Source organism: Neoarius graeffei, chromosome 20 (genome assembly GCF_027579695.1).
Source record: "Neoarius graeffei isolate fNeoGra1 chromosome 20, fNeoGra1.pri, whole genome shotgun sequence".
Classification (NCBI taxonomy): domain Eukaryota; kingdom Metazoa; phylum Chordata; class Actinopteri; order Siluriformes; family Ariidae; genus Neoarius; species Neoarius graeffei.
In genome coordinates, this window is record NC_083588.1 from 67,327,407 (window position 1) to 67,353,284 (window position 25,878).

At 42.8% G+C, this 25,878-nt stretch overlaps 1 protein-coding gene across 4 annotated transcripts in view; it reads left to right on the top strand.

Annotated features, from left to right (window-relative positions):
- Positions 1-25,878, top strand: part of cpt1a2b (carnitine palmitoyltransferase 1A2b) — a 118,976-nt gene that overhangs the window by 15,098 nt on the left and 78,000 nt on the right. For all 4 annotated transcript variants that reach the window (XM_060902354.1, XM_060902353.1, XM_060902351.1 and 1 more), the window contains 7 exons: positions 1,038-1,139; positions 1,282-1,419; positions 2,309-2,386; positions 2,512-2,619; positions 2,779-2,866; positions 8,179-8,374; positions 10,100-10,288. In XM_060902354.1, the coding sequence (XP_060758337.1) occupies positions 1,038-1,139; positions 1,282-1,419; positions 2,309-2,386; positions 2,512-2,619; positions 2,779-2,866; positions 8,179-8,374; positions 10,100-10,288 (899 nt within the window). The remainder of the gene's footprint in view (positions 1-1,037; positions 1,140-1,281; positions 1,420-2,308; positions 2,387-2,511; positions 2,620-2,778; positions 2,867-8,178; positions 8,375-10,099; positions 10,289-25,878) is intronic.

Genomic DNA, 25,878 nt, shown 5'->3' on the forward strand with positions numbered 1-25,878 from the left:
CTTTTCTTTAGGCAGCTTATCTTTAAGCAGACTCTTTATGATCTTGCCTCAATCAGTGTTGAGGGTGGCTGCTGTTTTTCTAGGCAGTGCTAAACTTTCACTTGTTTCACCCTTTTCTGCCTGGGTGAATTAATTGATTTTTGCTGAAAGAGAAGCGCTGGAGCCCGCCGCCCTCGGCACAGCAGCCTCGTCTGTAGATTCAGTGTTGGCGTTTTTAAAGTCCACGTAGACTTGATTTATGGACTCGTGTACGTGCGACAAAATGTCTGGTTTGTTTGTTTTGTTTCTGACAACGAATCCATGAACAGTGATTTTGATTTGTCAGTGAAGGCATTCCTCTGGTCCTTTGTTCATTGTCCACCATCCTCTAAAGGAATGAGAACGGTTTAGAGTGGATCAGCAACAAGTCTCCTTGAAACTACACAGTGGACATGTCTGTGTGGTAGAATTTAGAGACAACTTCAGGACACGTCCCAAACATTGATCAGCGAAATCGCTAAGTTGGGAAGGGACACGTCGCACTCACAAGCAACCAGCCGAAGGCTTTAAGAATTGCTGTAGAACACGTCTACGGTCAATACAGTGGCACAATGCACATTCTACTTATAAACACAAGCTTCGGGATGCGTCCTGATGACTCGATTAGCGAGATATCGCCGAGTCGAGCGTGACAGGTCACACTTTTGAAGAACAGGCATCAAACCTGTTCAAAACACCACAGAACACGTCTGCTATTAGAATTGACTAGAAACTGATACTGAAACAGGCATACCTTAGGCGAAATATCAAAAAACCGGGTCGCTAACTCTGGGCATTGAGGTTGTGAACCTGAACACAAGGTGAACGGAGGTGCGCTGAACAGTGGCGGTGTGAGCACGTCTCCTGTTAACCTGGATGTACATAATGATTTGGTGAAAGTGTATAGAGCTTTTAACAACAGACATTATCACAAAGCAGCTTTACAGAAAATTGTCTGATGTTGCTGAGTTTATCTCTGTCTGTCTGTCTGTCTGTCTGTCTGTCTGTCTGTCTGTCAGTCTCTGGTGAAGTTGCTCTCTAGCAGGAAGCCATTGTTGTACAGTTTTCAGAGTTCATTGCCGCACCTGCCTGTTCCTGCCATCAGAGAGACCCTGCAGAGAGTGAGTCACCTGTGTGTGTGTGTGTGTGTGTGTAAGGACCTGGGTGTCACTGTGTGCAGAAAGTGTGTAAGAGTTGTCTAAAACCTGCTTAGAAAGAACATGATGGTGTCCTCTAACACAGTCACTGTTCCGTGTGTGTTAGTACCTGGAGTCTGTGCGTCCGCTGCTGAGCTCTGCTGAATTTGAGCGAATGATGCGGCTGGCTGCTGATTTTGAGAAGACATTGGGAAAGCGTCTTCAGACGTACCTGAAACTCAAAGCTCTGTGGGCCACCAATTACGTACGTCTCCTTCCTGTCTGTCTGTGTTTCTTTTTCTGTCACTTTCACACCTGCGTTTATGCGTGCGGGTAAACCACCTGACATGAAGTTAATTATTTTTCTATAACAGCACGTCCCCCAGTTCCTCTCACACCACAGCAATTTACCAACAATTACAGTTTTTATTCATTAAAGGATGAAATCATACATTTTCCATTTATAGGGACATGATGTTGTGGAACATCGGTGAATTCAGTGAGTTCCTGTTGTCATTTGTTATAGCAGCGGTAAACACTTGTTTCCTCACTTTATTCTCTCCTGCGAAGGCAATAAGATGATAAACCCACAGCTTGTTCCATCGTGTTCCTGAGAAACTGTAAAGAAGTGTGAACTCCTCTGTCCTGAAGATGAAAACTGACGGTTCCAGCTTCACCTCTGACTGTTACACAGTGCTGACACTGGAGGCTCCTTCCAGAAACCTGTTACACAAATGTCTCCCATAACAAAATCTCACCAATAAATGACACTTTTTAATCAGTTTATCAGTGGAACGTCTGCTGGACACGCCCCGTGAATGAGCCGTTGCTATAGAAATGATAACATGTCAGAACGAATGCATTAATTATAAATAAAGCTGCAATTTGTAGTTACACTACTCTCAGAGCTGCTGTCAGAGAGAATTAGTCACCACTTTCTGACCAATCAGAGTCCAGAACTCAGCAGCGCCGTGGTGTAAAAATGTGATTAAGTAACAGGATTAAAGTTAAAACCCAGGACTGAGTGCTGACCCGAGGGAAGTGTGTGTTCAAAGTTTACGGAATGTTCCTTTCGGTCGGGTTAGTGATTGGTGATCCTGTGAGTGAAGTGTGAAAGAGCTGTTCATGGAGCTAACTCTCTTCCTGTCCTGCAGGTGAGTGACTGGTGGGAGGAGTATGTTTACCTGCGAGGGCGGAGCCCCATCATGGTCAACAGTAACTACTATGGAATGGTGATGACTTTACACTTTTCATTAATGATCTAATAAAGTAAACAGACTTTTTTAACAGTCAGAACCCTGATTATCTTTGTGTGTGTGTGTGTGTGTGTGTGTGTGTGTGTGTGTACGTACTGCAGGACTTCTTGTATGTAACACCGACAGCAAAGCAGGCAGCTCGAGCAGGAAACACAATCACAGCGCTGTTCCTGTACCGCCGTAAAGTCAACCGAGAGGAGCTTAACCCTGTACACACACACACACACACACACACACACACACACACACACACTACCAGGGTAATCTGCATAATCATATTACTTCCCTAATGGAACGTTAATGTCATCTGATTTTACTGCCTGGTCAGTGTGTCAGTACAGCTGTAGTGATGCGTGTGTGTGTTGTAGAGCCGTGTTCCTGGGACAGTCATCCCTCTGTGTGCAGCTCAGTGTGAACGCATGTTTAACACCACACGCACTCCAGGAGAGGAGACAGGTAACACACACACACACACCACAGTGAGGGAATGGGGACAGCAGGGACAGTGAGAATGAGGAACGTGTAAATGAAGAGTTTTCACAGACAGGATCAGCTGATACTTTCCCTCGATGAAATAAAGAAGTTTTGAAATGATCTTTGCAGAAAATGGATGAAAGCAGTCTTATTTTTAATTTTTTTGCTGAGAAGATGATCAGAAATCTGCCGTCATGATGTGGTTTGTGAACCCAAACGCTGTTGTCTCAAACTGCATCACATCTGTCCAAAAGCAAAACGACCATATAAACAAAAATGTCCATAAATCCCAGGGTGTTGTCCTCTTCCTCTCCATCCTCTCTGTGATGTGCTTGACATTTGGTTTGTTGAATGTAAATGGAAGAGGATTTAAAGGAACACGAGTTCTGTGATCAGAGATCATGGAGCAGAAGAAACCTTCAGCTGGTGTTCCTCCAGGAAGTCTGAGTGACCAGACCAGTGAAGTAGAACGGGGAATCTGGGGGAAAGGTCAGTGTGTGGATGGAGTGAATGTTTTTGTCAATATTTGAGGTAGTAAAGGGAGGAGTACCACTGGTTAAAGCAAACATCAGAGGAGTGAAGATCTAAATCCTGAACAATGGCAGGAAGTGTGTGGACGTAATTTTTTTTTGGGGGGTCAGTGATGTCCATCACTTTCCATCACTCAGAGGAGGTGAAACTGCAGAAGAACCTGAGCAGGACATCGCGTTTCTCAAGCAAACTGAAAGCGATAACCCTGGACTGGACTAGGTTTTAAAAGGGGGGAAAAACCTGCTCTGTTCCTGAGTGGGAAGGTTAAGAGGGGATGAGTTCTGTTCTGGGTCACACACAGAGAGAGAGAGAGAGAGAGAGACACCCACCCACCCACAGAGAGAGAGACACACACAGAGAGAGAGACACACAGGTACAGCCAGTGTTTACTTGTTTGTCTCAGCACAAACTCCTGACTGCTTTTCAGCGACCTGACCGAGTTCTTCAGTGAGACTCACATGCTGAAGAGTTTTACTGCACTTGGTGATGAGGCTGCTATGTCCCTGCTTCTGGACGTGTCCCCACATTTGAAACCTATCTAAAGATCTCCGCTGGACTCTGGATGACATGAACACTAGAGTCTCGTGGGATGACTTTCCAGCAGACTTTTTTTTTTTTTTACGAGCACTTTGGCCACTAGCTGTATAAGCACAGGACGTTTCTGTTGCTTGTAAATGTTTTAATGCTGGAATATTCCCTCTGTCCTGTGCATGAGCTGGTTTTATCCTGATTACCTAAAAACCATGAAATCATCTGCTGGTAAAGACCTGGAGACCAGAATCACTGCTGTGCACCAATTTATAAAATCATATTCAAATGTTTGTCAAATCGGATTTTTTTTTTCTTATTGTGCACCAACGTGCTGTGTCTCAGACCACTCGGCACTCATCACTGGACCGTCTGTTATTTTAGAGAGAGAGAGAGCAAACAAGGAAGTGAGAGAGAGATTAGACTCGAGCAGAATTTCTGATCTTGCAGTTGGTTTGTTTTCTGTGGAGCAGTAACAGGTCCTTGATGGAGTTGACTAGGGTTGCAAAATTCCCGGGAATTTTCAGAGTGGAAAATTTCCATGGGAATTTTGGGGAACTTTTGGGAATTTTCAAAACCAACTTTATTTAAAAATCGATACAAAAAAATAATAATAAGAAACCTTTATTCATCACATGCACACTTCAAGCACAGTGAAATTCATCCTCTGCATTTAACCCATCTGAAGCAGTGAACACACACACACACACACACACACACACCCAGAGCAGTGGGCAGCCACACCAGAGCGCTCGGGGAGCAGTCAGGGGTTCGGTACCTCGCTCAAGGGCACCTCAGCCCAAGGCCGCCCCACGTCAACCTAACTGCACGTCTTTGGACTGTGGGGGAAACCGGAGCACCCGGAGGAAACCCACGCGGTCACGGGGAGAACATGCAAACTCCGCACAGAAAGGCCCTCGCCGGCCGCTGGGCTCGAACCCGGACCTTCTTGTTGTGAGGCGATGGTGCTAACCACTACACCACCGTGCTGCCCTAAAATAAGGTCCTTTTATTCAGATTAGGATATTTCTCTGGGCCTTTGTTCTGTTCAGAAGAACATACAAGCAAAAACAAGCATGTAACTAATTAAACAACTGAGAAATTAATAACCAAATGTTTTACAAAAACAGTACAGGTTTCCCCTGGTACATGTATAATGAATTAAACAATAACAGACTTTGTGAGAACTTGTCTTCAAAAGCAGCTTTAACTCTACTTATGATTTTGAAGACCGCTTCCTGTAACTTTTTTGTTTACTAATTATACTTCAACAACTTGAATTCCTTTTTCATTTTGCAGCTGGTTTGTAAACCGTATCCTGTCAAGTAATTTGCTTTCAAATTATCGGATTAGAAGTAATGATTAGGGTATACAATGCTATTAAAACAATGACATTAAACAGCCTTGCTCCAGATTCAAAGAAAAAAGTGGCACTAATATATTTTACAAGCAGCAAAACTTATTTCAAGACTACTAGTAATTAGAAATTTAAATTTTTTAAAAAATATTCCTTATTTTATGATATGATACCTTTTTGTGATTTTAAATATGTAGATAAGTCTTCAAGTTTTGTAAAAATTTTGTAATAAAAATGGTCAAAATTGAGTTTTTGCAAGATTTTTAGAAATCACTACTTATTATGCAATGAGTTAGATTTCCAGTTAATTCTTACCAAAGGGTACACTCTAGAAAAATAATCTACTCAATTCAAAATTACTAGATATCTTGTCCAAGGAACACTTAATAGAAATCTATTCAAATGCAGATTCGAGAGGTCCCCAACACAAAATGTATTCAGAATATGTGTAGTAGACCAAGGGATACAAGACCTTCTACACTTTTGTGGTAGGGAACTTGGGAATGCGCATTTGGCCTTTGACAATTTTGACTGGATTTCTATTAAGTGTCCCTCGGACTAGATAATTGCGATTGAGAATAATAATTTTTCACTGAAAAATCGGAATATAATACTAATATTGAAAAACTAAAAGCCTTTTATTAATTGGGCTTTAGCAATATGTCCTATTCTTAATTAGCACAAAACGGGACATAATTGAAAGGCTTACCATGGGTTTTAATTTGTTTTTCTGGGTGATGAAATGTTTTAAAATGTTTAAAACTTAAAAAATGCCAAAATTGAAAATTCCCAGTATTCCTGGGCCCTTCAAAATTCCCAGAAACTTTCCACCCCTTTGCAACCCTAGAGTTGACCAGGGTGTGACTGCTTGTTTGTTCAAGACACTGAAAGACTTTGGGTTTGGGGAAAGAAGATATATTTTTTTTCATGTGGGTATAGAGTTCATATCCAGGTTGTTCCTCATGTGTTCATTACTAAAGTAAAGGGAGGCGTGAGTTGTCCTTCACTGGTCCAGAGGGGGATTAGTCAGGGATGTCCTGTTTCTGAATAACTTGTATCCAAACTCCACGCGTGGGAAGCACTGACTTTCCAAAGAAAGGCTCTTTCTCCTGGAAGTTGGCTGGATGGAGACTCGGTGTTCAGCAGTCCTTTTTATCACTCGTCTAGCTCTCATGCCCCTTTTCCACCAAAGCAGTTCCAGGGCTGGTTCGGGGCCAGTGCTTAGTTTGGAACCGGGTTTTCTGTTTCCACTGACAAAGAACTGGCTCTGGGGCCAGAAAAACCGGTTCCAGGCTAGCACCAACTCTCTGCTGGGCCAGAGGAAAGAACCGCTTACATCAGTGTGTGTGTGGGGGGGGGGCGGAGTTGTTAAGACCAACAACAATAACAAGACCGTGAAAGGTCGCCATTTTTAAGCGACGAGAAGCAGCAGCTGTACAAACGCGAAGTCATCCATTATTATTGTTGTTGTTTTTGCTTCGATGTTCACGCCAAGGTTTATGCAAACGTAGCGACGTAACTGACGTATACAGCGACGTAATGACGTGGCTCCCCTTAGCACCGCGAGCTATGGAAAAGCAAACTGGTTCTCAGCTGGCTCGCGAGTTGAACGAGTTGTGAACCAGCACCAGCACTGGCCCCGAACCAGCCCTGGAACTGATTTGGTGGAAAAGGGGTATCTGTCTTCAGTCACTTCATCTCCCTGACCATCACTGAACTCTGTGAGAAAACTGCCGTAAGATCAACACATCTGCTGATGAATGCACACAGAGACACGCTGAAACTTTGTCAAGCTGGTATTCTGAATGGGTCAGTTTTAAGTCCATGGACAGACGGTCAGGAATGTTTTCCCCTCGTTAAAAGTCACCGCTAACGCAGGAGACTGGCATGAGGAAGGAGACGGACGGCTTTAATCCTTCACAAGCCCACAAACGGGAGACTTCAGACAGGCCTGGTGTGTGTGAAGGTGTCACTCTGTCTGCGATGGTCTCAGCATGTTTAACAGATGCGTCCTGATGGACATCAGCTCAACAGCTGAAGATTAACACACACGCCCCAAATAAAAAAAAAATTAAGTGCTGTTCATCCCTGGAGCTGCGTCTCTGTGTCAGGATCTGGTGATCTCCCTCATCTCTGATCTCACCATCTGGCCCTGCATGTACCTTTTGGGGTCACCCCGGACAATCAGCTGTCCTCCTCTGACATGTTCATCTCAAACGGCTTGAACTTTCTCTCAGTGATCTGAACAGCTGACTGTCTTCAAGCGTTGACTGATTAAACCCCCACCTCTTCAGGAATTACTTAAATTAGTACTTTGTTATTAAAAATCTGTGTCTTGTGTGTTTCACACCACATTAACCTCCCACAGAGTGTTTTTAGACTGATCTGCTCCGAGTTCCTGCATCTGGTGTGTCTTTATCTCCTCACTGGAGGAGTGGGTTTTTACAGTTCACAGGCCTTTTTGATCATGTTTCTCCTTCCACAGCGAACATCTCTGCGTTCTTTTTAAGTTGTTTCATCAATTTGGAGAAACGTTTTCCACAAACATTTTTAATTTTGGGCTGGTGCATAGTGTAAGAAGAAGGAATGTTATTATTTTTAAGTTTTTTGATATGGACAGGGAAAGTTCAGATGATCAGTAGTTGAGACAGTTAAAGTAATTTCCATGTGCTTACTACAAACTGATGAACAGTTTAATGATCTTGGTGGTTTTAATAAAGTCCTGTGCAGGTCTGATGAGAATAAAGTGTTGAGTCATTTTCTTCTGCTTGTATTGTGACTGTTAATGATGGTTTAGCACAGTGCCCTGTGTGTAGCTTTAAATGAGCATTTTAAAATTAAAAAACAAAAAAAATCTCTCTCTCTCTCTCTCTCTCAGACACACTGCAGCACTGGCAGGACAGTGAGTTTGTGGCAGTATACCACAGGGGACGCTATTTCAGGCTGTGGGTTTACTCCGCCGGCCGTCTTCTCTGTCCTCGAGAGATCCAACACCAGATCCAGAAAATCCTGGATGATCCGACACCACCTGTACCAGGAGAGGAGAAACTGGGAGCACTGACTGCTGGAAACAGGTTCTACACGCACGCACGCACGCACGCAAGACCAGTTTATTATGCTGGAATGTTTCCTCCCACGTAAAAACTGAAGAAACCAAAGGAAAACCTCACAGGCGTGGGAGAAGATAAAATCCGCACAAACCCGAGCTCAGGATTGAAGCCGGAGCTGTGAGGAGACTGAACACTGCGCACACACACGACACACTGCACAGTGAAACCCTTAACGCTACTGTCAAACTGTACCCGGTTATATGTCATTCACATAAAGTGCTGTGAGGGAGTGAAGCTTATAAGTGTAGCTGCAGTGCCCCCCAGTGCCGGATTAGTGTTAATTCTCATTTATAAGACCAATAAAATAGTGTTCAATAATGGGCATATAATGTGGGGGGTGTAGCTATCGCTCTGTCGGTCTGTAAACATTTTAATTTCAGGCACATAACTCAAACTATTAGGAATTTTTTCACAAAACCTCTTGGTTATGTTGAGTGACTAGACGAGTAGTGCCTTTTGACAGTGAGATTTCTGTGATTTTTTTTTTTCTCTCCTGTATTTCCATGGCAACCAATTCAACTTAGGAAAATCTGGAGTGGGGTTTCATGTGGGGGTGGGGGGATGTGTCATCGGGCGGCACGGTGGTGTAGTGGTTAGCGCTGTCGCCTCACAGCAAGAAGGTCCGGGTTCGAGCCCCGTGGCCGGCGAGGGCCTTTCTGTGCAGAGTTTGCATGTTCTCCCCGTGTCTGTGTGGGTTTCCTCCGGGTGCTCCGGTTTCCCCCACAGTCCAAAAACATGCAGGTTAGGTTAATATGGGACGGCCTTGGACTGAGGTGCCCTTGAGCGCTGCACCGAACTCCCAACTGCTCCCCGGGCGCTGTTAGCATGGCTGCCCACTGCTCTGGGTGTGTGTGTGTGTGCGCTCATTGCTCATGTGTGTGTTCTGCTTCAGATGGGTAAAATGCAGAGAGGAAATTTCACAAGTGTGTGATGAGTAAAGTTGTGCTTTCTTTCTTTCATCTGATGATTTTTTTTTTTGAGTATGTGTTACAGGTCAAATATTTTTGCCAAGGCAAGTGAATAAATCAAGATTGCTGCAGTCTTAACACTATCTCTGCTTATATAGCATGCGCACGCACATACAATTACATAACACTTTGCCAAAATAAACACAGATGAAATAAATAAGTGAATCAATAAACAGAAAAACAGAACTCATTCATGTAGGAGTTAGGAGCTCAGGACCTTTGGTGTGTAGCTCAGTGTCTCGCTGTCCCTCAGGCTGTGACCTTCTGCAACATGTTTTGCAGTGAAAGCTGCAGTGTGCCCCTTTGATCACCATCTGCAGTCACTCATCAGTCATCTATTAATTGGTATAAATGTGGAATTTTGTCAGTGAAAGCTTTTTTCTTTTACTGTGTTTCTCAGTGGAAGAGGAAGCATGGCTGTTAGCACTTATTCTCATTCTTTTGAACAATACCTTCTGCCTTGCTCTGGCTGAGCTTTCACCCCTCCTTTACCTACAGTTAATTCATGAGTTAGTCATGCAGGAAAACACCGAACAGTGTCATTGATAAAATCACATCACTAACAGTGTCACCAAGGTCAAGCCCAGAAAATACTGAGCACAAGAAAAACACCACCGGGACCCGACTCGCCCTCTTCCGGATCCATTGTTTTACTTTATACACATTTTTACAATATGAGATTGTGTGATTTACTTCTGTGTGTGTGTGTGTGTGTGTTCAGGGTTCCCTGGGCCCGTGTGAGGAAGCAGTATTTCAGCTCAGGGGTAAATAAGCGTTCTCTCGACTGCATTGAGAAAGCAGCATTCTTCGTCACTCTGGATGATGATGAGGAAGGGATGAAGGGTGATGATCCGGTCGGGAACCTGGACCGCTACGCAAAATCTCTCCTACATGGCAAGTGTTACGACCGGTGAGAAACAAACACACACACACACACACACACACACACACACACTGCAATCTCAGGGAATGGAGGTGTGGCCTCTGATTTTGTGTGCACCCTCCCTGCGCGCGCACAGAAAATCGGCTTGTTTGTTTGTTCAGGCTTAAACAGCATGAGAAAAAATTAACCAAGGGGTTTTTCAATTAAGTCAAGTCAAGTTTGTTTGTATAGCGTTTTAACAATAGACATTGTCCCAGAGCAGCTTTACAGAATCTGAATGACCCAAGACGTAAGCCAGTTTTATCCCTAATCTATCCCCAATGATGAAGCCTGTGGCGACGGTGGCAAGGAAAAACTCCCTCAGATGACATGAAGAAGAAACCTCAAGAGGAACCAGACTCAAAAGGGAACCCATCCTCATTTGGGCAACAACAGACAACATGACTATAACATTAACAGTTTTAACATGAAGTCAGTTTCGTTGATGTTTTAAACTCTTCATTGATGGAAACTTGAGTGCAAAACTGTTCATGACGACTGCAGTCCTAAAGTTAGCAAGTCAACTGTAGTCCTCAGCCATAAAAGCATTACTGTAAGAGTCCAGAGCGTCCTCCAGGTGTGACTTTCAACTGTCCTCATGGGGCCGTCCTCCACAGGAGCGATGCGATGAGACACCAACCAGACACAGGGCACCAGGATGGATCAGGCAGGTCCGAGGGGCAGAAGAGGTTCAGCATCTCGATCCCAGGATTGACATGTAACTCAGAGGGACAGATTTATTTTGGGGGAGGGGGAGAGAGAAAGAAAACACAGGTTGTTAGGTATGCCCAATGTCACCTGAATAAGTAGAAACAGTATACATATTGCACCGAGTACAAGCAGGGACTCTGGCAAAACTAACTATGACATCATAACTAAAAGGGGAGAGCCAGAAGGCAACACAGGCATGAGGGGCCCCGGGACATAAAGCAGCAGCCACTACACCGTCAACAAACTCGAGTGAGCAAGCGAGTGGGGACTGACAGCATCCATACATCCCAGTTTACCAAACACTCTGTCTGAGGATCCTCCAGATCTACTCCTTTACCTCATAAACACCATTAACAAAAGGCTTGACTAAACAGATATGTTTTCAGCCGAGACTTAAACGCTGAGACTGTGTCTGATTCCCGAACACGACTTGGAAGGCTGTTCCATAACTGTGGGGCTTTGTAAGAAAAGGCTCCGCCCCCTGATGTAGCCTTCACTATACGAGGTACCAGCAGATAGCCTGCACCTTTTGATCTAAGTAGGCGTGGCGGGTCATAGAGGAGCAGAAGTTCACTCAGGTACTGTGGTGCGAGACCATTCAGTGCTTTAAAGGTCAATAGTAGTATTTTATAATCAATACGAAATTTGATTGGGAGCCAATGCAGTGTGGATAAGACAGGGGTGATGGGGTCATATTTTCTAGTTCTAGTAAGGACTCTTGCTGCTGCATTTTGAACTAACTGGAGCTTGTTTATGCACTTATTGGAACATCCAGACAGTAAGGCATTACAATAATCCAACCTGGAGGGAACGAAAGCATGGACTAGTTTTTCCGCGTCATGTAATGACATTTAAATTTCTTATCTTTGCAATATTTCTGAGATGAAAGAAAGCTATCCGGGTAATGTTCTCAATGTGAGTTTCGAATGAAAGACTGGGGTCAATAATCACTCCGAGGTCTTTCACTGCTGCACGTGAAGAAACAGAAAGGCCATCCAGAGTTACTGTGGAATCAGAAAACTTACTTCTAGCTGCATGTGTTCCGAGTACAAGTACTTCAGTCTTGTCAGAGTGAAGCAGAAGGAAGTTAATAAGCATCCAGTGTCTAATGTCCTTCACACATTCCTCAATTCTATTAAGCTGGTGTCTCTCATCAGGTTTTGCAGAAACATACAACTGTGTGTCATCAGCATAACAGTGGAAACTAATACAATGTTTACGAATAATATCGCCCAGAGGTTTTATTTATTTATATATATATATATATATATATATATATATATATATATATATATATATATATATATATATGTGTGTGTATGTGTGTGTATTATAAAGAAAAAAGCAGTGGACCCAAGACAGAACCTTGTGGAACACCAAACTTTACCTCAGTATGTCTAGAAAACTCACCATTTACATCAACATACTGACAGTGATCAGTTAGATAAGAGCTGAGCCAGGAGAGGGCCGTTCCCTTAACTCCCACAACATTTTCTAGTCTATCCAGAAGAATGGAATGATCAATGGTATCAAATGCTGCACTAAGGTCAAGCAACACAAGCAGCGAGACACAGCCCTGATCAGACGCCAACAGTAGGTCGTTTATTACTTTAACCAGAGCTGTCTCTGTGCTATGATGAGGTCTAAATCCTGACTGATACATTTCATGGATGTTATTCCTATGTAAATATGAGCATAACTGCTGTGCCACAGCTTTTTCAAGGATCTTGGAGATAAAGGGGAGGTTTGATATTGGCCGATAATTGGACAGCCGACAGGGATCAAGGTCAGGTTTTTTAATTTTCGAGTGGTCTGTTTTAATGTGTGAGCGTCATTATACCCGGGTGCTAATTTTTTCTCTCTGATAATTTTCGATTTAAGAGGAGCTACATTATCTAAAGTATAGCAGAATGTTGACTCTAAGCATTCAGTTGCCTGATCAAGTTCTGCAGGGGCTGACAGTGACCCAATCAAAGTTGATAACTCTGGGAGATCATTTATAAAGCTCTGTGCAGTAGTTGACGTGAATGTACGTTTAATACAGTAGCGTGGTGAGGTGCATATATTATTACTCAGACATAGTTTGAATGAGATGAGATAATGATCTGAGATAACTTCAGACTGTGGAAGTGTGACTAAATTGTCTACGTTTAATCTGAATGTTAGTATTAGATCGAGGGTGTGACCACCATTATGGGTCGGTCCTATGACATTCTGCTTAATCCCGACTGAATCTAAAATGGACACAAACGCTGTTTTTAAAGGGTCTTCTGGGTTATCGAAGTGAATATTAAAATCTCCGACAACTAAAGCTTTGTCTAAGGAAATAACCAGATCTGAGATAAAATCTGCAAATTCAGGAAGAAACTCAGAATATGGCCCCGGGGGCCTGTAAATAATAAGTAATGGAATTAACTGGGAAGACCTATTTTTTGAGGCTACATACATTATATTATTTTTTGAATTTCCCTCCGGGGATTAATAAAGTGATTCTGATACGAGTATGAAGAAATTCAAATGTATTAAATTTATAACCAGGTTTTTGTGTTGCACCTAGATAATCGTTATAAATAACCGCGACGCCTCCTCCTCTGCCAGTTAGACGAGGCTGGTGTATATAACTGTATCCAGGAGGACTCGCTTCATTTAATGCTATATATTCATTTGGCTTAATCCATGTTTCAGTTAAACACAGTACATTAAACTCCTGATCAGTAATGAGTTCATTAACCATTAGCGCTTTAGATGTAAGAGATCTAATATTTAATAGCCCCACCTTTAGATCAAAGGTGCTGGCAGCAGCTGTACAGTCAGTATGATCTAATTTTATATTGATTAGGTTACTGGAACAAACTTTCTGAAAATTTCTACCTTTTTGTTGAGCTCGGGGAACAGACACAGTCTCGATGTAGTGGACCCTGAGTGACGACTCTGTGCAGCTAGCAGACAGTCGGTTTAGCCTGTTCGTCTGCTCCCTGGCCTTGGCTCTGGATTGTCAGAAATTAACTAGGCCTGTTCTGAGACTATGACCTATGCTGCAAGAAATGAGAGCAGCACCTTCCCGAGTGGGATGGATACCGTCCCGCCCTAACAGGCCAGCAGTGCCCTCAAAATTAGCCCAATTATCTATAAAGCTCACACTGTTTTCAGAGCACCACCTGGACAACCAGCAGTTCAGCGACCATAACCTGCTGTAAGCTACATCGCCACGCCGCATTGGGATGGGGCCAGAGCATACTACAGCATCGGACATCGCCTTCGCTAATTTAAACACCTCTACAAAGTTACTCTTAGTAACCTCAGACTGACGAAGGCGTATATCATTAGCTCCTGCATGGATAACTATCTTTGAGAACCTGTGCTTGCCTAGGACCCTAAGATTACCTGCTATGTCCGGCGCCCTGGCTCCCGGTATACACCTGACTAAAGCTGCTGGTGCCCCTAAAGGCTGAGCTAATTTCACGTGCCGTATGATAGAGTCCCCTATAACCAGAGCTCTTTCAGGTTTCTCAGTGGGTGCATCACTAAGGAGAGCAAACCTGTTCGACACGTGACACGGAGAGGAGTGGTGCTCCCATGGGCGAGCCTCAGCAGTAGCTTTGGCTCTACGCTTATGCCGCCAAGTCGTCACCCATTCGCCCCGCTATAAGAGCTCCAATGCCGGAGTTGGGGGATTGCTAACTCCACCTAGGGCATGCAGATTTTCTCCTATAGAAACTACACTGTTCTCATTCTCACTGGCCTTCTCTAAAGCCTGGATACGTGCTTCTAAAACTGCAATCTTCTCCATCAGAGAGCTAACTAATCTGCACTTATCACAAATAAAGCCATCACTAGCGATGGAGGAAGAATGACTAAACATCCTGCACTCAGCACACTGAACAGGCTGAAGGTGTGCTATGATGAAAGGATTCACGTACCTTAATCGAAGATCTGTTGATATTAAAGCAGATCTGATGTGGATGGTCTCCGCTTGTGGTCTTTATGCAGGAGGAGAAAAAAGAAAGTTTCCGGTCTTGGCGTTCTTCCGAAAAGAAAAGAAAAAAAAAACGGAAAAAGGAAAGCAAAAGTGGACAGTACAAAAAGGAAAGCGAAAGTACAATTAAAAAATGAAGAGGATACTGGAAAATTATTTGTAGAGAAAATAAAGATATTAGTGATTAACGCCAACACTCGCGGAAAAAAGACTTGTTGCAAACAACTTGGAAACCAGGAAGTGTGTAGCGCAGAATGCGCATGCGCCAACTCAATTAAGCATCTCGGGGGAATAACATGAAATAATTGAAAAGTGTATGATACCATGACTCTATCATAGCTCTAATGAAAGGAATAAAATTGATGAGCTACACCATGAAGCTATGGGAAAGGGTATTGGAGGCGAGATTGAGAAGAGAGGTAGCAATCTGTGAACAGCAGTACGGGTTTATGCCAAGGAAGAGCACATCGGATGCAATTTTTGCTTTAAGAATGTGAATGGAGAAGTACAGGGAAGGCCAGAGAAAGCTACATTGTGTTTGTAGACCTGGAGAAGGCATACGATAGAGTGCCGAGAGATGAGTTATGGTATTGTATGAGAAAGAGTGGAGTGAATGAGAAGTATATTAGAGTGGTGCAGGACATGTATGAGAACAGTGAAACAGCAGTGAGGTGTGCAGTTGGAACGACTGAATGGTTCAAGGTGAAGGTGGGACTCCATCAAGGATCTGCTTTGAGTCCTTTCTTGTTTGCCATAGTGATGGATAGCTTGACGGACGAAGTGAGGCAAGAGTCACCATGGAACATGATATGTGGTGAAAGTAGAAAGGAGGTTGAGTTGGGTTTGGAGAGATGGAGGGATGCATTGGAACGAAGAGGAATGAAGGTAAGCAGTAGCAAAAGAGATTACATGTGCATCAATGAGAATGGGGATGAGAGTGTAGTGAAGATGCAAGGAGGAGTAGACGTAAAGAAAGTTAGTGAATTCAAGTACCTGGGGTCAACTGTGCAGGAAAATGGGGGCTGCGATAGTGAGGTGAGAAAGAGAGTGCAGGCAGGGTGGAGCAGTTGGAGAAGGATTTCGGGAGTCATTTGTGATCGGAAAGTCCCAGCAGAAGTGAAAGGTAAGATGTATAAGACAGCAGTGAGACCAGCTGTGATGTATGGATTGGAGACCGTACCCTTAACGAAGAGACAGGAGGCAAAGTTGGAGGTGGTGGAGTTGAGGATGTTAAGGTTTGCGATGGGAATGACGAGGTTGGACAGGATAAGGAACGAGCACATCAGAGGGACAGCACATGTGGAGAGTGTGGGAATTAAGCTAAGAGAGATGAGACAGATGGTATGGGCACATCCTGAGAAGAGATGCAGAGCATGTGGGAAGGAGAATGTTGAGGATGGAGCTGCCAGGCAAACGAAAACGAGGAAGGCCAAAGAGGAGATGCATGGATGTGGTGAGAGAGGATATGAAAGTGGCAGGTGTGGTAGAGAAGGATGCTGAAGACACGGAGCAATGGAGACGAAAGGTCCGCTGTGGCGACCCCTAATCGGGAGCAGCCAAAAGAAGATGATGATGATGATGATGATAATGATAATACCATGAAAGGAGGTGTGGCCTCTGTACCTGTGTTCCATAAACTGCATCCGACGTGATGAATGAATGAATTAATTAATATTTCTTTAATGACCACACTGCAAGCAGGTGGAATTTTTTTCCAGTACGGCATGGTACAGGTTCCAACATATAACATAAAGACTAGGGACACAAACTAAAACATATATATATATATATATATATATATATATATATATATATATATAAGACACATATATACATACAGATAGACACAGACAATTCCAACATCAAACAATTTTCAGTCCATGATCAATGTTTATCTGCAAGAGTTCAGAAGTTGTATGGCAGTAGGGATAAAACAGTTTTTGAAGCGTGTTGTTTTGGTGGCAATTGACCTGTAGCGCCTTCCAGAGGGCAGAAGCTGAAATGCATAGTGTGCAGGGTGAGTGGGGTCTGAGACGATTTTGTGGGCTCTGCATACTGTTCTTTTGTAATGTAGTGATTCCAAGGATGGAAGGGGAGAGCCAATGATTTTTGAGGCTCTATTGATTATGCGCTGCAATTTCTTCCAGGAGAGTGTGTCAAGACTACTGAACCAGACTGTGATGGATGAGGTGAGAATGCTTTCAACAATGGCTGTGTAGAAACAGACCAGGAGATGAGGTTTCACTCTGAATTTCTTGAGCTGTCGGAGGTGGAAGAGTCTTTGCTGAGCTTTTTTATAGATATGGTCTGCATTTATTTTCCATTTGAGATCAGTGCTGATATGAGTGCCGAGGAGTTTGAATGAGTCAGTGATGGAGATGGGTTCACCTTGAATGTACACAGGAGTTTTGGGAGATGGCTGGCGTCTAAAGTTGACAATGAGCTCTTTTGTTTTTGATGTGTTAAGTAGTAGGCTATGGTCTGTGCACCAGGTCACTGCTTGGTTGATCTGTGCACGGTATTCAGATTCTTGGTTGTTGGTGATAAATCCTATGATGGTTGTATCGTCTGCATATTTGTACATGTTGACAGATCTATGGTGTGTTTTGAGCTGGTTAGTATAAAGGGAGAAAAGCCATGGAGAAAGAACGCAACCTTGTGGAGTGCCTGTACTGAGGGACAGAGGGGAAGATATGTTGTTGCTGATTTTCACCCTCTGTTGCCTGTTGTGAAAGAAGCTGTGGATCCAGTAGCAGATGCATGGGTTGATTTTCATATCCAGTAATGTGTCAAGCAGTATGGCTGGTTTTATGGTATTAAAGGCAGAGCTGAAATCCATGAATGATATGCGTGCGTATGTGCTGGCAGACTCCAGATGGTTCAGTATGTGGTGAATTGCCAGGTTTACAGTGTCCTCGACTGATCGGTTAGCTGTATAAGCAAATTGATGTGAGTCCATAAGGGGTGAAGTGACAGTTTTTAGATGTTTGAGAATGATGCACTCAAATGACTTCATCGCTGCTGATGTCAAGGCAATGGGTCTGTAGTCATTGAGGCAAGAGATGGTGTTGGTTTTAGGAACTGGGATGATGATGGATTCTTTGAAACACTTTGGTACTGAGCTTTGGCAGAGTGAGGTGTTAAAGATATTGGTGAAGACCCCAGCCAGTTCTCCAGCACATTGGTGGAGAACAGCATGACTAATGTTGTCGGGGCCAGCAGCTTTATTTCTCTTCAGTCCCCTGAAAATGCTCCTCACCTCCTCCTCCTCCTGGATGGTGAATGGAGGGGGAGGGAGAGGATCGGGGGGAGATGGTGGTGGAGTTGGGGCCTGCTCAAATCTTCTGTAGAAGTGGTTGAGGTTGTCTGGGAGCTGGTTGTCAGTGTCCGGTATGGTGGAGGGTTTCTTTTTGTAGTTTGTCATGTTTTGAAGTTTTTTCCAGATGGAGCGTATGTCAGTGGTGGTGATTTGTTTTTCTAGTTTGGAGGCATAGTTGGATTTTGCCCTCCTGATTGCTGCTCTGGGTTTGTATTTGGCACTCTTATATTCATTATTTCCTGACAGATATGCAGAGTTCTTCTCTCTCCTTAGTTCTTTTATGTCCTTGCTGAACCATGGTTTGTTATTATAGTGTTTCATTTTTTTTTTAACGGTATGCATAAGTCCACGCAGTACGCGATGTATGACGTCACCACGTCGGTGACGTTGTGGAGGTCGCCTGCAGCATGGAAAACTTCCCAGTCTGTGCACGCAAAACAGCCCCGAAGTTTTTCAATTGCCTCCGAGGACCAGCACCTAGTTGGCCTGGTCGGTGTTTTGGAGAACTTAACTTTCTGTCTGTACTGAGGGATTAGCAGCAGCATTGCATGGTCGGACTTTCCCAGTGGAGCTCTCGGAAAAGCACGGTAAGCCTCTTTGATGGTGGTATAGCAGTGGTCCAGCGTATTGCTTCCTCTGCTTGGGCAGGTAACCTGCTGATGGTAACCCGGGAGCTCAGATGAGAGGTTAGTCTGGTTAAAGTCCCCTAGGACAATAACTGCTGCGTCCAGATGTTTACTTTCCACTGAGGAGATGTAGCTGGCTAACTCGGCTGTGGTGGTGATAGCGTTAGCCTCAGGTGAGATGTCAACACAGATGATAATAACTGATGCAAATTCCCGTGGGAGGAATGATGGTCTACATTTCACAGTTAGGTATTCCAGGTGAGGGGAACATGCATGTGAGAGTTCTGTGGAGTTAGTGCACCAGCGTTCATTGATCATTATGCAGACACCACCACCTTTTGACTTGTGCAACAGTTCAGGTGATCTGTCAGCACGGTATAACGTGAAACCTGGAGGTGTTACCGCTTGATCAGGAACTGAATGGTCGAGCCAGGTCTCTGTCAAGCAGATGGCGGAGCAGTCACTGTAGTCCTTGTTGGTTTGTATCATGAGTTGCAGTTCATCCATTTTGTGACGAAGAGATCTGACATTGGATAGCAGGAGGGCCGGGAGCGGTGGTCGGTACGGGCGTCTCCTGAACCTGGCACAGGTGCCTGAGCGGCGCCCTTGTTTGGGCGGCAGCTGTGGTGTTGAGCGCCTTGCGATGTTCAAATCCCGAAGTTTCTCCTCTAGTTGGGATGACAGTGGGTCCAAGTCAGAGTAACAGGAAGAAGTGAGGTGTAGTAGTTCAGCCCGGGTATAACGGATGACACACGACACTTTTTACAAACAAATAACGCGGACATAAGACAGACTGACAGGAACACTGCTTGTACTGTGGCAAGCCTCGCAGCCGCCATCTTGGATCACAGAGTGATCTGTGACGTGAACGAAATTCTTCCTCCAGTTCTCTTGATCCAACATTGCGGTCAATATCTTATCCCCTCTGAGACCAGTGTCTTCTTCCAGAACATTGATTAGAGTTGTTCTGGGTCTCCCAACGTTTCTTTTTGCATCTGGAGTCTTTTTGCATCTTGAATGTCTCTACCAGTGTATCGACCAAATCAACAACTGGATGTCTCAAAATTTTCTTCAGCTGAACACAGATAAAACAGAAGTAATTCTATTTGGGAAAAAAGATGAAAGACTCAGGATTACCACTATTCTTGACACAAAGGGGATTAAAACAAAAGAAATGGTTAAAAATCTTGGTGTTTTCATTGACAGCGAGCTAAACTTTGACAGTCACATGAAAGCAATCACTAAATCAGCATTTTATCACCTAAAAAACATTTCCAAACTAAGAGGACTTATGTCAAAAAATGATCTGGAAAAACTGATCCATGCCTTCATCTCTAGTAGGGTTGATTACTGCAATGGCCTTTTCACAGGCCTGCCAAAAAAGACCATCAAACGACTTCAGCTGGTTCAAAATGCAGCGGCGAGGGTTCTCACACGAACAAAAAGAACAGAGCACATTACTCCAATTCTAAGGTCCCTTCACTGGCTTCCAGTAAGCTACAGAATTGACTTTAAAGCATTGCTGCTGGTGTACAAATCTCTAAATGGTACAGGGCCCAATTACCTCTCTGATATGTTGCAGCGGCCTAACCCAATCAGATCTACCAGATCGCAGCAGCAAAATTTACTGGTAAAACCTGTTGTTAAAACAAAGTGTGGTGAAGCAGCTTTTAGCTACTATGCAGTGCAGCTATGGAACCAACTGCCAGAGGACATTAAAAATGCTCCTGCTGTTGGCAGCTTCAAATCTAGACTAAAGACCAAGCTGTTCTCAGATGCTTTCTGCTAACTGATAAATATCATCTTTACATGTTTTAAACTTAATTTAACTTTTACAGTCTCTGCATGTTTTAAACTTTACTTAACTTTTATTCTCTTTTATTCTGCTGTTTTTTACTGAACTTTTACTTCATTTTATTTTATTTCTACTATTGTTTAATTCTTATTTTTTTTCTCTCTTCTTCCCCCTTTATTTTATATAATTTTATTTTCTATTGTTTACTGTTTTGCCTTTACCTCTGTAAAGCACATTGAACTGCCACTGGGTATGAAATGCACTATAGAAATAAACTTGCCTTGCCTTGGAGTCCATAAAAGAACATGACCGGCAGCTTCATCGTGTCTTGCCACGTGGCCAGTTAATGTTAGTCTACGCTGTCGAATGATTGTAGAAGAAAGGCGAGGATAGTTACCATATAGTGAGTTTTTGGTGGTATGCAATTTGCCAAGAGACATTTTGGACCTTTCTCAACATGCGAGTGTGTGTTCCATCAAGCTTTCTCCTTAGAGACTTGGTCAATGTCCAGGATTCTGCACCATAAAGAAGAATTGACTCTATGATTGCCTTGAACAGTCTCATTTTGGTTGATTTTCTAATTGGTGAGAACCAGACTTTTGACAATGAGTGCAGCGCACTCCACGCTTTGCCAATCTTAGTGTCAATGTCATGAGCTGTATTGATGTGGCCCCCAAGATATAGGAAGTCGTCTACCTTATCGATTTCCTGCCCATCTAGTGAATTAATTGGCTCCTGCAATGACGGATTTAGGCGAATGAATTTCGCCTTTTTGGCACTTAGGTAGAGACCAAAGTTTTGGGATTGTTCCTCTGCACGGTGAAGCAATTCTTCTGCTTTCTTGGTCGTGTCTTCAAGAAGAGCAATGTCATCACCATAAGCGAGTTCCGGAAGGACCTCTGCCAGATATCTTCTGCTTAGTCGCTGTTTTAGTGTTAGACCATCAGAGGGAGTGAAAGCTTTCCTCTGTGCATAGTCTAGACAGATGATGATTAAGAATGGGGCTAGCGGATCTCCTTGCAGGACTCCAGTATCGATGTTAAAGGGATCCGTATTGCCTTCTGCTGTTCTAACTGAAGCAGATGTGTTGATGTACATAGTTTTTATCACTTCAACGATTACAGGAGGGATGCCATAAGCCAGAAGGATTTGGAGCATTTTCTTTGTCTATTTGATTTGATTTTTAATTTGATTTATTTCTGGATAAACACATTAAAACAGTAATCCAAAGGATAACATGCAAAAGCAAAATACTTATTTCCAGCATGGTCCTTGGTGTTACACAGAAACATATAGACAAGAGACAGACAGGCTCAGACTTTAAAAGACATACATTAAATAATTAGGAGGAGAGAAGGACATCACATAAAACAAAAATCAGATAAATAAACACAAACTGCTGAAAATCTATTCAGTTTAACAGTGAATGTCCATCTTATTCCATAATATCTGCTTTACCTGTCTTTTAAAGATCCCTCTAGATGTTAGAAGTTTAGTAACTGTAGGTAAACTATTCCGTGCCATGATACCAGTGTAAAAGAGAGATTATTTATTTATTTATTTATTTATTTATTTATTTTTTAACTGCATTATTTGCTCGAGGCACCATGCAGGAACGGATGCTGGCCCTAGTGTTACGATTGTGCTGCGTGTGCATCATGGTCACATTAGAACATAAATATTTGGGGGCGTAACCATTAACAATGTTAAACATATGGCTCACTTTAAGCTGTTCAACTCTTAAATGCACAGGAAGTAGACCAGCTGTTGTAAACTCCTCCCTACCTACATGAGAACGAGGGGGTGCTTTTAACAGGTACCGGATAACGTTGTTTTGCAGCACTTGGAATTTGTTTCTAAGCTTAATTGTCAACCCAGAAAACCATGCAGAGCACGCAAAATCCACATGACACTGAATCAAATTTAATACTAATAATTTCTTTACAGAAAAATCTAAAAACTTTGTCTTGCGGTATAAAAACTTTAACTTTTTAGAACATTTAGCTAAGACTTTAGCTGCAATGAAATCACCTATAAGTGATTGATCCAATGTTAGACCCAAATATGTGACATTATCCTTGGACACATCACATTTCAAAGTATTTGATTTTAACAACTTCCTTCTTGTACCAAACAAGATTGATTGATTGATTGATTCAGTCTTGCCCAGATGCATGGAGAGCTTATTGTCCACAAGCCACTGATTGACAGACTCAAGCTCAGTGCCAAGAGTATTTTCAATGTCCTTGACATTACACCCTGGGACAAGCAAAGCAGAATCATCGGCATATAATAGTAACTTGCACCGAACTGCAGCTGACATATTATTTATATATATAAAATCTAACAGGGGCCCCAGGATCGAACCTTGGGGCACCCCACATATTATACTCTGTGGATCAGAGAGGGTCCCCTCAACATCACATACTTGTGTCCTATCTGTTAGGTAAGATGTGAACCATTTGATTGCTGAGTTTCTAAACCCCATGCACTGTAACTTAGAAGTTAAAATATCATGGTTAACAGTATCAAAAGCTTTTTGTAAGTCAAGTAGAAGCATACCAACATAATTCCCTAAATCAAAATTCTGGCGCACATAGTCAAAGAGATGAATGAGACAGGTGTCAGTAGAATGTACAGCTCTAAAACCAGACTGGAGCTCATATGTCTGATGAGATACTCTTCCACCTGTTCATGTACAAGACGCTCGAAAATCTTTGACATGGTAGACAGAATCGAGACTGGCCTGTAATTCCCAACATCAGCTCTGTTATTTTTCTTCAAAAGAGGAACCACCCTTGCATTCTTCATGTCGTTCGGAAATACACCCTGACCTATGGACAGGTTTACAACCCCGATTCCAAAAAAGTTGGGACAAAGTACAAATTGTAAATAAAAACGGAATGCAATAATTTACAAATCTCAAAAACTGATATTGTATTCACAATAGAACATAGACAACATATCAAATGTCGAAAGTGAGACATTTTGAAATTTCATGCCAAATATTGACTCATTTGAAATTTCATGACAGCAACACATCTCAAAAAAGTTGGGACAGGGGCAATAAGAGGCTGGAAAAGTTAAAGGTACAAAAAAGGAACAGCTGGAGGACCAAATTGCAACTCATTAGGTCAATTGGCAATAGGTCATTAACATGACTGGGTATAAAAAGAGCATCTTGGAGTGGCAGCGGCTCTCAGAAGTAAAGATGGGAAGAGGATCACCAATCCCCCTAATTCTGCGCCGACAAATAGTGGAGCAATATCAGAAAGGAGTTCGACAGTGTACAATTGCAAAGAGTTTGAACATATCATCATCTACAGTGCGTAATATCATCAAAAGATTCAGAGAATCTGGAAGAATCTCTGTGCGTAAGGGTCAAGGCCGGAAAACCATACTGGGTGCCCGTGATCTTCGGGCCCTTAGACGGCACTGCATCACATACAGGCATGCTTCTGTATTGGAAATCACAAAATGGGCTCAGGAATATTTCCAGAGAACATTATCTGTGAACACAATTTACCGTGCCATCCGCCGTTGCCAGCTAAAACTCTATAGTTCAAAGAAGAAGCCGTATCTAAACACCATCCAGAAGCGCAGACGTCTTCTCTGGGCCAAGGCTCATTTAAAATGGACTGTGGCAAAGTGGAAAACTGTTCTGTGGTCAGACGAATCAAAATGTGAAGTTCTTTATGGAAATCAGGGACGCCGTGTCATTCAGACTAAAGAGGAGAAGGACGACCCGAGTTGTTATCAGCGCTCAGTTCAGAAGCCTGCATCTCTGATGGTATGGGGTTGCATTAGTGTGTGTGGCATGGGCAGCTTACACATCTGGAAAGACACCATCAATGCTGAAAGGTATATCCAGGTTCTAGAGCAACATATGCTCCCATCCAGACGACGTCTCTTTCAGGGAAGACCTTGCATTTTCCAACATGACAATGCCAAACCACATACTGCATCAATTACAGCATCATGGCTGCGTAGAAGAAGGGTCCGGGTACTGAACTGGCCAGCCTGCAGTCCAGATCTTTCACCCATAGAAAACATTTGGCGCATCATAAAACGGAAGATACGACAAAAAAGACCTAAGACAGTTGAGCAACTAGAATCCTACATTAGACAAGAATGGGTTAACATTCCTATCCCTAAACTTGAGCAACTTGTCTCCTCAGTCCCCAGACGTTTACAGACTGTTGTAAAGAGAAAAGGGGATGTCTCACAGTGGGAAACATGGCCTTGTCCCAACTTTTTTGAGATGTGTTGTTGTCATGAAATTTAAAATCACCTAATTTTTCTCTTTAAATTATACATTTTCTCAGTTTAAACATTTGATATGTCATCTATGTTCTATTCTGAATAAAATATGGCATTTTGAAACTTCCACGTTGCATTCCGTTCTTATTTACAATTTGTACTTTGTCCCAACTTTTTTGGAATCGGGGTTGTATGACATGGGCAAGAATACTAGATGTAACCTCAGCACTATCCCTGAGAAACCTGGAGGGGATAAGGTCTAAGCCAGTGGCCTTATTTACTGACAAGGTGGAGAGGCTCGCTCTAACTTTATCTTCTGAGACAGGCCTAATTACAAATGCATCTGCAGAGACATTTTTGCTTCTATAAAATGAGTTAACAAATGATTTGCCATATTTATCAGAAGCAGCTGGCAATTTACTAACCAGACTGGCAGCAACAGTTGTAAAATAATTGTTAAAATGACGGGCAATCCGTCGCTTATCAAAACACATCTCATCTTCAATGATGAGCCCTGCTTTACCAGACTTTGGATTTTGCTGTTGATCCCATATCATTGAGAATTTTCCAGAATTTTTTTTAGGCTATTTAACATTTGCAGTAATGGCTTCCAAATAAAATTCAGACTTAGCCTGTTGAACCTTGTAAGTGACTTGATTTCTAAGATTAGCATAAGAGTTATAGTCAGCTGGTAGTTTAAACTTTTTTAAACTTTATGAAACATCTATTACGTTGTCTGATCAGATCAACGATTTCAGATGTCATCCAACATGCACTTCTATGCTTAATTCTTGTTTCCCTTATTGGTGCAATATCATCAAGAACAGCTATGAAACCCTGCTTAAACAAATCCCAAGCCTCATCAACATCATTACATTTGAACACATCCGA